The sequence below is a fragment of the Alosa alosa genome, chromosome 17 (genome assembly GCF_017589495.1).
Source record: "Alosa alosa isolate M-15738 ecotype Scorff River chromosome 17, AALO_Geno_1.1, whole genome shotgun sequence".
In the NCBI taxonomy this organism is placed as follows: Eukaryota; Metazoa; Chordata; class Actinopteri; order Clupeiformes; family Clupeidae; genus Alosa; species Alosa alosa.
This window is the reverse complement of record NC_063205.1, coordinates 5,139,685-5,152,184: the sequence shown is the minus strand read 5'-3', so window position 1 is coordinate 5,152,184 and position 12,500 is coordinate 5,139,685. Positions and strand designations below refer to the sequence as shown.

At 49.4% G+C, this 12,500-nt stretch overlaps 1 protein-coding gene across 18 annotated transcripts in view; it reads left to right on the top strand.

Moving 5' to 3' along the window:
- The window catches only part of nrxn1a (neurexin 1a), a 141,432-nt gene that overhangs the window by 70,289 nt on the left and 58,643 nt on the right, over positions 1–12,500 (top strand). For 15 of the 18 annotated variants that reach the window (XM_048267748.1, XM_048267744.1, XM_048267743.1 and 12 more), the window contains 3 exons: positions 352–735; positions 6,327–6,530; positions 9,092–9,118. In XM_048267748.1, the coding sequence (XP_048123705.1) occupies positions 352–735; positions 6,327–6,530; positions 9,092–9,118 (615 nt within the window). The remainder of the gene's footprint in view (positions 1–351; positions 736–6,326; positions 6,531–9,091; positions 9,119–12,500) is intronic. The other 3 variants (XM_048267747.1, XM_048267755.1, XM_048267750.1) reach the window with 1 other exon arrangement.

The window sequence follows — 12,500 nt, the reverse complement described above, 5'->3', positions numbered from 1 at the left end:
AGCCTTCAAGGCGTGAATAATGACTCGCCGTAAAAAAAAGAAGGAAAAGCGCGCAGAAAATGCTGAGTCACTTTCTAGGCTTTTACATGCCTGTTGAGGGGGGGGGGGTCTGCTCGAAAGAAAGGGGTGGTTGATTTTTGAGTTTGCCGAAGTGTTTCTGTTATAAAAATCCACGGATTTGCACAGGGTGAGACAGAGACTGTTGTTTGTCTGTAATTGCAACCTACTGTATGATGCCTGATTCAGTTTTCATGTGCTGTAGGTCCGTGTAACTTCCTGGTTCTTAGACCAATGATTTAAGAACTTGAGAACTCAAACATTTTGACTATCCTTTGCCTTTCCTTGCGACAGGTACCATCTCGGTGAACTCCGTGCGCACTGCCTACACGGCTCCTGGCGAGAGTGAGATTCTGGACCTGGACGATGTGCTCTACCTGGGGGGTCTGCCCGAGGACCGGGCGGGGCTGGTCTTCCCCACCGAGGTGTGGACGGCGCTGCTCAACTACGGCTACGTGGGCTGCATCCGTGACCTCTTCATGGACGGCCAGAGCAAGGACATCCGGCGCATGGCCGAGGTGCAGCACGCCGTGGGGGTCAAGCCGTCCTGCTCCAAAGAGCAGCCCAAGCAGTGCCTCAGCAACCCCTGCCTGAACAGCGGGATCTGCCGTGAGGGCTGGAACCGCTACGTGTGTGACTGCACGGGCACCGGCTATCTGGGCCGCTCCTGTGAGAGAGGTGAGTCTGGCTCCTCCCTGCTTCTAGGGATTTCATGGCCTCCACTGGTGAAATATGCCTGTGTGGGGTTTTGAGATGGTCACACAGTTAGATTGTAAAAGCACCGGGCCCTTGCGCAGGGCTGGCCTTGATCTTATCGTGGTCACCAGGTCAAGGGCAGACTGTTTCCAGACTCCATCTGACCATTGTAATTCTTACTCTTTGAGACAGATATATCACATTTAAACTGGGTTCTGTGCCTTACTGTATGTGTTTTAGTTATAGTACAACACTAGTAAAACCGGTAAGGCCATGTCATTTATCAAACTGTAGAAACTGTAGTAGGACCCTAATTATAAACTGTTGGGTTTTATACTTTATCTTGACTATACAGTGACTATATTGTCCTTCTTTATTTATTAGAATCAGACAAAATGGCTACTCCAACAAAGTGTGACTTCTGAGTCATTCCATTTTGAGTCACTTGGTTCCAGTTCAGACTGTCTCACTTGTGGAAGCTCAGTGTGGCTATGACACAGTGCTGCTACTGGCCGGGTTCAGAGGAGAGGCGGCAGGGCTTTGTGTGTGTTCGTCCGGCTCCTCTCCTCCATGGCTGGGACGCAGTGTGCTTGGAGGAGATGAAAGATGTTTTGGGCTTGTTTTTGTTGTTTCTGGTCTTGTTGTCTCTCCCTGTTCTCTCCTTTATGAAGGCGGACGTAGGGAAGACATTGAAGTCCTTATGTGTGCATATTTAAGATTGTGCATGTGGGTGTTGATCTTTGTCTCTTTGTATTAAAGTGTGTGTGTGTGTGTGTGTGTGTGTGTGTGTGTGTGTGTGTGTGTGTGTGTGTGTGAGAGAAGAGAGAGAGAGAGAGAGAGAGAGAGTGTGTGAGAGAGGGAGAGAGAGAGTGCAACAGAAAGATAGTGAATGTGTGTGTGTGTCTCTGTGTGAGTGCGTACCCATATGTGTGTGTGTGTGTGTGTGTGTGTGTGTGTGAGTGCTGACCTTCTGGCTGCTCGGGGTCCGGCTCAGTCTAATTGCTGGATGGAGGGAGAGCATCTCCCCGCGGTGTGTGGCACTTATCTGGACTCCATAATCCCCCCGCAGCAAATGTGTCTCGTTCAGGAGAGGAAAAAAACACAATCAATTATATTCACATTGTGCGAAAGCCTGCTCGGAAATTACAGAAATTATCTGGGCCAATTAGCTCATCTGAGATCTGTGAGTGTTCTCCCTCTGAAGCGGTGCATGCTTTGGCTGGGATTTCAGGGATAGAGGAGACTTTTGAGGGGGGTATTTATAGATCGTTGCTTTCAAACACCACCCTGGTGCTATTTTGAGAGGAGGTAAAAGAGTGGATGAGTGGAGGGAGCTGATTGCTGGAGCATCATTAAAGCTTTTCTGCAGGAAACACAGTGACTTGCACATTCTGTGATGGGCGAAGCCAGGGCTTTGCTTTGGGAGAAGCATAGAGCACCTCTGTCTTTCACCTGCCATATGTCTGCGTATAAAAACAGTTTTTATATACCGGTATAAAAATACAACTTCATAATATTTTGGACTACGTCACAGCAAGACACAAATAGACTTTATTCTTATTTCCATCACCACAGGACAACTCCTTTGATTTGTTTTCAGGCAGTTCAGTTCAGAGCTAGGTGGCAGCCATTTTGTGAGTCAGTCAGGAGAGTTCCTTCCAGAACCATGTAGGTAACTGTTGAAAAGCACTAATGATGTTTTTGTTTTTGTGTTTGCCTCTGTCAACTAGCATCTTGTGTGTGTTGATTTGGATGGCTCTAATCAGACGCTTTCGTCTTGTGTTGTTGCTGCCGAGCTGAGCTCTGGCGGCATTTAATGTGTGTTTACCATGTGTGAGGTGATGCTTGTGTTTGTGTGTGGGGGGTGATGGTGATGGTGGTGTTTGTGTTTGTTTGTGTGTATGTGGATTTGCAAGTTTGTACTTACAAGTGTGCGTGTCTCTACATGTGAATGTCTGTTTCTTCTCTCTCTCTGTCTATCTGTCTGTCTCTCTTTCTTCCTCTCTCTACCTCTCTCTCTCTCTCTCATAATCTCCCTCCCCTCTCTCCTTCCCTTTATCTCTCTCTCTCTCTCATTCACTTTTCACAGCCACTGTGTGTGAGTGTGTGTCTCTGTGTCTGTGCGTGTATGTGTGTGTGTGTGTGTGTGTATGTTTGTGTGCGTGTGTGCATTAGGAGGGGGGGTGTGGGGGGATGGAGCATTGCGATGCAGGAACACACCACGAGCAAAAAGCTGAATTATGTATGCTGCCTCAGAGCTGCCTGGGAGCGAACTCATCCTGTTTATCATGATTGTTGAACATACATTTCCCTAATCCCCGTGGCAACGACGCGTTCCTCAGGAGGCCCGGGTGCCCGATTGTGCCGCGCGCAGCAGGAGCCTTTTGACAGTTAGCATGCCACTCGGTGGCACACCGCGCTACCTCAACACCCCAAGCAGGCTCCGCCAAACATGGGTGCCCGTCTGGCACAGATCGGCCCATGCAGACGAGAGGAGAATGGTGTGACAGGGCAGAGGTTCGTGTGTGTGTGTGTATGTACATGTGTGTGTATGTGTGTGTGTATGTGAGTGTGTGTGTGTGTGTGTGTGTGTGGTGTGTGCATGTGTACGTGTACGTGTGTTTGTGTTTGTGTATGTGTGTGTGTGTGTGTGTGTGTGTGTGTGTGTGTGCGTTATGTACGTGTGTGTGTGTGTGTGTGTGTGTGTGTGTGTGTGTGTGTGTGTGAGTGTGTGAGTGTGGGACTGTGCCCATATTTGCATGTGTGTGGTCACTCCTGTGTGTTTTTTCGGAGGCGCTCTTGGACTGGACTAGTGGTAAATTTAAGAAGGAGCAGATGGAGAGACAGATGGAGCAAGTGATCAGCTATGTACACTCCTCTCTACCTGCAGTCCTCGAGCACTGTCTGTCTCTTTCTTGTTCTTCTCTCTCTCCTTCTCTCCCTCTTTCTCTCCCTCCCTCTCATTCTCTTCTCTCTCCCACACTTTTTCTCTCACTTGTGTGTGTGTGTGTGTGTGTGTGTGTGTGTTGGTCTGTGTGTGTTGTGTTTGTGTGTGTATCTTCACTCAGTATGTGTGTGTGTAGTTTTATAATACGGTCCATGATGTAGTCTGTTCACACATGTCTATCTGCTTGTCTCATTGGTGGCCTAGAAATAGACTTTCTTCTTGCTGTTGCAGTATGTATTTGTATTCTCAGTTGAGGTGAAGGGTGAGTGCACAACACTGAGGGTGAACCCAGAGGTCAGAGGTCATGAGGGGGCTGTAGGGGTCAGTGCAAGGTTTCTATGTGGGAAGACTACATCATCCCTTACCAGGAAACATAGTCTCTGGAGAGGGACCTGTTCTTTTGGTTCCAGGAACTTGGAGCTCAGTTCCAGGAACCTGGTCTTTGGTAGTGATCCCATAGTTGTTGGTTTGGCGTAGGTGGTTAACAAGGTGATTAGGACATTCAGGGACATCAAATTTGATGTTTGGTGTTCAGCTCACCTGCTGCAACATAGTGCAACCGATGTTGTTGTGATGGTCCATAAGCCTTGATGGATGCGGTGGGGACCCTGTAGTGTGAGGGGAGTGGCAGTGCGGGCAGACTCACACAGTGCTGAAACAGAGCAGTTTAATGACCTGCGCGCGCCAGAGACGCTAATTAAAGAAGATTCTCCTGTTTGTCCTCACAATTTGCTGTCCAAGTGCGGCGCATGCAAATGAGGGCCAGTGGCAGCCGTGCGAGATTGATGTCAGAGCCGCTTAGACAGAAGAAGGAGTCGCGCATTGATTTTGGATGCCGGAATCATCAAATTAATCTGTTGTAACAGTTCCCTGGAAATATGTCCTTTTTTGGTGTCAGAGTTGATACATCCTTTTTTGCGCCGTTTGTGGCTTCTTTTCCTGTCACCTGGTGTTTTAACACACACTCACACACACGCATACACACACACACACACACACACACACGCTAATTAGTATTCATGCGGCTGGGCTTGTTTCTGTTGGCTGCTTGTTTTTCAGCAGCCCGCGCTCTGAGGAGCTCGCTGGTGTCCGTGCGGAAACAGGACATGCTGCTGACGACAAGCAGCACAGGAATCACAGGAGCAGTAGAGGAGAGAGAGAGATAGAGAGAGAGAGAGAGAGAGAAATGAAGGAGGTCTTTAGAGGGAAATAGAGAAAGACAAAATCAGGAGTGAAAATGGAGAAGGAGGGAGAGATGGGAATAGGGGAGAAAGAGAGAGAGAGAGAGAGAGAACGAGAGAGAATGGATGAGATGACCCGCAGGAGAGAAGGGAGGAATATATTTAGAGAGGGAGAGATTGAGAGAAGACGTGGACAGTGGAGAGAGACATGGACACCATATATAGTGGAAAGATAGACACAGAGAGAGAGAAACCGAAAGATGGAGGGAGGGAGGGAGGGAGAGAGAGGGCTAAGGAGGCGTGGGAGTTAGAAACAGCAGTCTAATTGGTGCTCGCCTGCGGCTCTCATGTCACGGGAGCTGCTTGCACTCCAGAGACAGACATCTTCATCGCCCCCTCCCTGTTGCCAGATGCCAGCCCTGTGCCCAGCCGAGACCTGCACCCAGCACCAACCCCCGCGCCCGCATCAATGGTACAACCCCCGGGGCCCCCACACAAGGGGTGGAATAGGTGCTCCCAGATCGCTCTATCGAATGTGGCCAATTAAACAACATGGCTAAACTCTCTCTGTTAGCAGTTTCCTCTTTTTATTTGGACTCAGCCAGTCAGACGTGGCGGAGGCTTTGTGGTGTGCAGCTGTGTTGCCGTGGGCAGGTCGAGGGGCTTTGAGTATTCCCACACTGTGCCTCTGCTCCCCTGCTGGCGTGAGGTGGTTACGGAGATTATGGCCGCCCGCTTTGAACACTGGCGCTATCGCAGCGTGGCACGGCCCAGGGCTTAAGATCCTGTCCCTAAATTGAATTGGCCAATAAAATGATTGCCACACGAATAAACAGATTAGGGAAATGGAGACATGCTGAGGCAGTAAAATGGCCCCCGTGCTCCCTGTGTCATCTGACAGGCCAGCGGAATAAATCAACCCAAATTGAATTTGTGAATTAAAACTTTGAATGCAGATGAGGAAATGAGGCGTGGTGGTGAGTCTTATGGGCGCTTATGTATGGGGACTAGTGGACATTTACACATTTGTGCACAAGAGGGGTGATGGACAGACATTCTGGTCAGTCTACACAGAGCGTTCTGGAATGGTGACGTATTCTGACTAGAGATCCTACGTTTCCAACAGCACAGCATTGTCATCATCACCAGAGTGTGGTTTCTGAGAAGCTCTCCCTATCCTTCCAGTGCTGCTGTGTTTTATCACTCTCTCTCTCTCTCTCTCTCTCTCTCTCTTTTCTCTCTCTCTCTCTCTCTCTCTCTCTGTCATACAGACAACTTTCTTTCCTTAGTTTTATCTGCACCTCAGTACTTTGTGCCTTTAGTATTTAAATTCTATCCTCTTAGCATTAAAACCCCTCTCTCATTCCTTCCCTCCTTCCCTCTTCTCTCTCTCTCTCTCTCTCTCTCTCTCTCTCTCTCTTTCTGTCCCTCCCTCCTCTCTGCAGACGCCACCATCCTGAGCTACGACGGCAGCAAGTTCATGAAGATCCAGCTGCCGATGGTGATGCACACGGAGGCGGAGGACGTGTCCCTGCGTTTCCGCTCGCAGCGCGCCTACGGCCTGCTCATGGCCACCACCTCACGCAACTCGGCCGACACGCTCCGCCTCGAGCTGGACGGCGGCCGCGTCCGGCTCACCGTCAACCTAGGTACCGCGCACACCCATCTCCGGTCACAGGCCACTGCCCACTTACCACTGCTCACACAGCACACTGATTTGTACATTTTCACACACATTAAGTCCCATTACTGCTCTTACCGAATATCCATTAGTGTAATAAGTTGGTGAATTATGAATAGATGTATGGATATGTATTATTTAGATATTAGCTATGTATTAGGATTATACAGAACCTTAATTATTAATATTAGACCCACACATATTTTTTGTATGTGTTATATTTATAGACAAATACTTGCAGTCCACACATTTTGACAAATTAACTCACATGTACAGACACACAAACACGTACACACACAAAACGGGACGGTGTAGAGCCCTTCAATGGCCAGAGCCTGCAACCCCCCTGCGCTCACTCCTAGATGAGCCCGCCGAGGTGCCCTCTCTCCCTGGGTTATGCACACTCCAGCCCCCAACCTCCCATTAATCTTCCAGCACTTTTCCCCAGCCTTGCTCACCCACTCTGCTATTACAGCTCTCCTAAGTCCCACACACATTCTGCCTACCTCCCCCTCTTCTCCTCTCTTTCTCTCTCTCCTCTCTCTCTCTCTCCTCTCCTCTCTCTCTGTACTTGCCCCTGGAGGGATTCCTACCTCCATTTTAAAGCGAGCAGCCTGTGCCTGTCTCTGCCTGCCTACATTAACAGATTGTCATGCTCCTCATATAACGAGTGCACATCTCCGTGCACTCGTTCTCTCTCTCTCTCACTTGCTCGCTTGCGTGGCATGGCAGATGACGTGGCTTCCAGACGGAGGGGGGCACCGAGTTGTGCCGTTCCCCTGCCTGGCATGTGCCACCAGGCTGCCTTACCCACCTCTCCTTTGCCCCCTTCTCACGTCTCTGCGTGGTGACCTCAATTTCTTAGGAGACCTTTCCAGAAATCCCATACAGACTCTCCTCCTCTATTCCCTCTGGCTCACCCCATCTCTCACTCTCTCTCTCTCTCTCTCTCTCTCTCTCTCTCTCTCTCTCTCTCTCTCTCTCTCTCTCTCTCTCTCTCTCTCTTTCTCTCTCTCTGTATCTCTCTTCTTTTCCCCTCCTTTTCTCTGTTTTCATGCCCCCCCCCTCCCTCACTTTTCCCCATATCCACTCATTTACAGTCCCTACCACAACACACACACACACCCCCCACACACACACACACACATTTCCAAACTAGTGCTGCATAGCCCGTGTGGGCGGGCACCTGCGTGGCTCTCTGGCTGTTTGCGATGCGTTTCTGCTGTGGTTGACAACACGCGACGGGACTGTTGGCCCCTGAGAGAGACAGACCAAGAGCTGGGAACTAGGAGGCGGCTCTAGAATGTTCTCACTGCATTTCATTACAACCCGCAAAGAACAAAAGAAACCAACATGCTAAATATCACCTTCCCTGTGAAGAAAGCAATTAGAGACTTGAAATTACAGACTTTAATTTAATTTCTGCTAAATTTCTTGTCTACTTAGCACTAACAACTTAGCTCCTTTGTACAGTATATGCCTGAAAAGGTTGGGCTTTTAAACGTGCTATGTGCTAATGTTTAGCATGTGTCAGCTGTAACATGAGCTGAGTCATTGGGGTAACTGACAGGAAGCAGTATTGCTGATGTAATGGGCTGGCACTGAGAGGTTAACCCAAGGGAGCACAGAACAGCAGTCAGGGCAAAAACTCTGAAGAAGCAAATAAGAAGCACTGTTTGGCTTCTGGTGGTAGCTGGTGAGATGCTGTGAGAAAAAGCCGCCAGACCTCGGCTGGAGATCTCGCGTTTCCGCGCGGCCATGGCCGAGGCCGTGCGGTGGTGGGAGTCGGAGTCGTGGTCGCGGTGCCACGCCAGCGGTCTGCAAAGGGCTCGGCTGAGGTGGGGAAGGAAGCCGATATGCTCTCCGAGCCCAGGCGTCTGGCAAAGAAAGAGACGAGACAAGTCCAGTCCAGCTCCTCTCTCAGGGGACAAATCTGCTCAGTGGACAACGCTCAGGCTGTCTGTTCCTCACGTGCCTCTCCGTAACAGCACAACACAAAATGATAACGTAGCTGAGATCGCTACTCTCTATAAATTGGATATTGTCTGCTTGACTTTTAGAGTGGCATAGTGCTGCAACAGATTAGCAAAAGCTGAAGTCTCCTCGGTACACAACAAACCCCCTCTCAAGGCCCTGTCCTCATGCCTATTCTTCTCCCTCAATTAATCACTTCCCTTCTCCACTCCCCTTGTTTCCTAATTAACACCTTGTGTCTTTGAATATCGCACTGGTGTAGGATAGTTATGGGTGTGATTCCATTACTTTCCATATTTACCCACAATTATCACTGCTATATCAGATTGGTGTCAACATGAATATTCATCGATAATAGAAGTGGGCCATTTTGTGCCAGCCGGTGGCGGAGGAAGTGCATTGTGAGGGGCTTTGTCAGTGGCAGTGAGCGAGAGCAGATTGGGTTGATCCACACCCCGTCAGCATGTTTGTCCCCAGTGACACTGTGTTCTGATGGATGACTGCAGCGTAACCTTGAAGGTTGAATTTACACCTTGTCTGTTCTTCCCCATCTAGACTGTGAGAGGATAAACTGTACCACCAGTAAGTTACTATTCTCCGCTGTCTCTCTCTCTCTCTCTCTCTCTCATTCTCTCTCTCATTCTCTCTCTTCCCCCCTTCTTCTTCTCTGTCTATTTTGCTCTTTACTCCCCCTCTCCCTTTTTGGTTGATATGAACCTTTGAATGTGCGTGGGTGTGTATACACTGTTGTATGTGAACTCTGTCTGTGTGTGTGTTTGTGTGCGTATTGACTGGTCTTTTAAAAGGAGGTGCGTGGTCAGCTGGGGGGGTTGGATGGCTCATGCGATGTCAGACAGGTGCACTTGCCTGACTGCGCGTTTGCCTCGGGGCTGCACGCTCACCGGCTACCACGGCAGCCATTTTGAAAACAGTGAAAGAGAAATAGTATGTGTGTGTGTGTGTGTGTGTGTGAGTGAGTGAGAGAAAGAGAGAGATAGAGATAAAGGGAGAGAGAGAGATAGAGTGAAAGAGAGAGAGAGAGAGAGAGAGCAAGAGAGAGAGAGAGAGCAAGAGAGAGAGAGAGAGAGAGAGAGAGAGAGGAGGCTGCCTGGGATATGAAGTGTGGCGATTAAGCCGCTCGCTGGCAGATCGTGCCTCAGCCTCTTCCGTCTCTCCAATAACCTCCCCGCACATCAGTCCCTGTGAGATAATCCCCCCTCGCTTCCACCACCGACCTCTTTGTTCTGCCATTCCCACAGCAGGGAAAGGGATTGAGGTGTGTGTGTGTGTGTGTGTGTGTGTGTGTGTGTGTTTTGTGTGTGTGTTTTAAGGCATAGAAGAGAATCGAAGTCTGTGGTTCTATTTTTTGTCACTAACCTTTTGCTGGAGAGGAGTGTACAGGTTCAGAGAGAGAGAGAGAGAGAGAGAGTGAGAGATAGACTGAGAGAGGGTGTTGTGAGATTGGAAGTGAGAGGGGGAGAGTAACAGCACAGGGAGAGCATGGAAATGGGGTAAGCTAGAGTCAGACATTGCATACAGTAGTCTTGCAGACTCCACAATATTCTATTTATTTCTTTTATATAACTTTTCTTTATATTGCTGTTGTCTCTGTGAGTCTATTATTCTCTGGCCAGTGGAGAGTCCAAGCATATAGTGTTTGGAGGTGTCCAGCTGCATTGCATCCACTTCAGTAGAGCCTAGCTATTTACCTTCAAAGCAAAATCAGGTAAATAATGCAGGTGAACACTTTCAGCACAAAAAAGCTTTTAAAAGCAAAAATATATATATGTGAGTGTAAAAGTGTGTATATTTGTATATATATATATATTATTTTCTGTGGTGGTGTTTTGTATGTGGGTGACCGCGTGTTGACTCAGTGTGTGGGCTAATTGGACAATCATGCGATGATCCATGTAAACCTGATGAGAATGCCCGGAATGGCAGCACAGCTGAGCTTTCCCCCAGGGGTCTCCCGCCGGACCCAGCTTCTCCTGCAGGGGCTCGGCCTCAAAGGTTGCACCGGCAGCGAGCCCACTCATATGTGGTCAAATGCTGGCACACCACACTCTGGACTTAATCATCCAGTCACACATTGCGAGCAGTGCAGGAGCGAGCAGAAGACATTTAGTCTTAGTTGTAAACACAGGACTCCGTATTATGCTTTATTTACAACAGTAGGACACCCACAGAGATAAAATGGGCTGTTTCTCTCTCTCATTCACACACACACACACACCCACACACACACACACACACACATGCACACACACTACTGCACGCACACACACCATCTTTGCAGTGCAAACTTGAGCTTGATGGTTTAATAACAGTGCAGTGTCTCTGGTGACAAATTGCACAAGTGACAAGTGGAAGACACTTAGAGGCGCAGGAGAACATCCGTCCCCCGGAATCGTGAGATTCATGTGAATTCAAAAGAAGCTCATTTGGCTCAAACAAGCGCTGCCTATAAATATGCAGCAGCGTTGCCATTTACCAGCGCCGCACTCATGCATATGCAGCACGCTGCTGCCGTTTCATTTGTAATGCAAATAGTGCAGGAGGAGGGAGCAAGGGATGCAGTGAGTGGGGGGGGGCTCAAAGATCAGAACCCCCACACACACACACACACACACACACACCCTCAAACACACACAGGGGAGCGCTCTCATGTGTGCCTTTCACCCCTGCATATGTGCAGTACGTGTGTCATGGCTGTGTGTGTGAGTTTCGCAAAACACCATCATTGAGATTCTGAGCACGAATGCACACACACACACAGACACACACACACACACACACACACACACAGACACACACACACACACAGTCACACTGTCAAAGCTGGTTCTGAGAGAGCCCAGTTGGCTCCCCTGCTCCTCCATGGGCCTGAGCAGATGGAGCAGAGAGCATGCGCCCCCTGCAGGCCTCTGGTGGCCCCGCGCCCAAAGAGAGCATGCGCCCCCTGCAGGCCTCTGGTGGCCCCGCGCCCAAAGAGCGCCTCAGCACGGGCAGAAAGGGCAGCTGTGTTCCCCGCCGAGAGGTGCCCGCGCCCCTGTCTCCCACTGCCCAGGGGCTGGGTGCCGGGCATGCAGCTGAGGATGAAAGGGCGCTCTGTGCTCCGACGCACCCACAAAGCTCCCCGGCATTTTGATGTTCCCAGTTAAAGAGGCTCTATGTGCCTTCTTCATGTGTTTCCAACACCGAAGACATTCTTTTTCTCTGAAACTGGGCCATCCCTTTTTTTTAATCCCATATACACTAGATAGAAAAGCATGCCAAGAAAGCCGATTGAAATCAAATGGAAAAAAAAACAACAAAAAAACGAGCATAAAAAAGAGAGTGTGAATAGAGTGGAGGCAGAATGAAAAAATAACAACACAAAAACACTTGTGCCCATAGAGGTTATTTGAATTTGAAAAATAATATGAATGTGAAAAATGAGCAAGCAGGAGGTAGAGAGAGAGAGAGAATGAGAGAGAGAGAGAGAGAGCCTGAGAAATGAAAGCGAGAGTAGGAGGTAGAGAGAGAGCCTTAAGAATGAGGTTAGGCCAGCACTTTTGGGTCGGGTGCTGGAATGGAGGGTCCCCCCCTGCGGTGCTGCGCCTCTCGGCTGCATCTGTGGCGAGTCTCTGATGGAGACTCCCCAGCATCTCCCCCGCAGTCCCAGGCCCACCCGTGCAGCACGGAACCCTGGGAGATAATCAGCGTCTCAGCCGCTCCATCTCAGCGGCGCCCGAGATGGAGGCTCAGGAGTCATCCCACTGAATCACAGGCCCCAGGAAAACGTGTACAGAGGCGCACCAGAGAAATACACAAATAACTGAATTTCCCAGCAACTGAACACTCTCTCACCTGTGCTTGGGAGAGCAACATGCTCATGCAATAAACATATCTGAGAGAGAAAGAGAGAGAGAGAGAGAGAGAGAGAGAGAGAGAGAGAGTGAGAGAGAGTTCATCCTCTCGT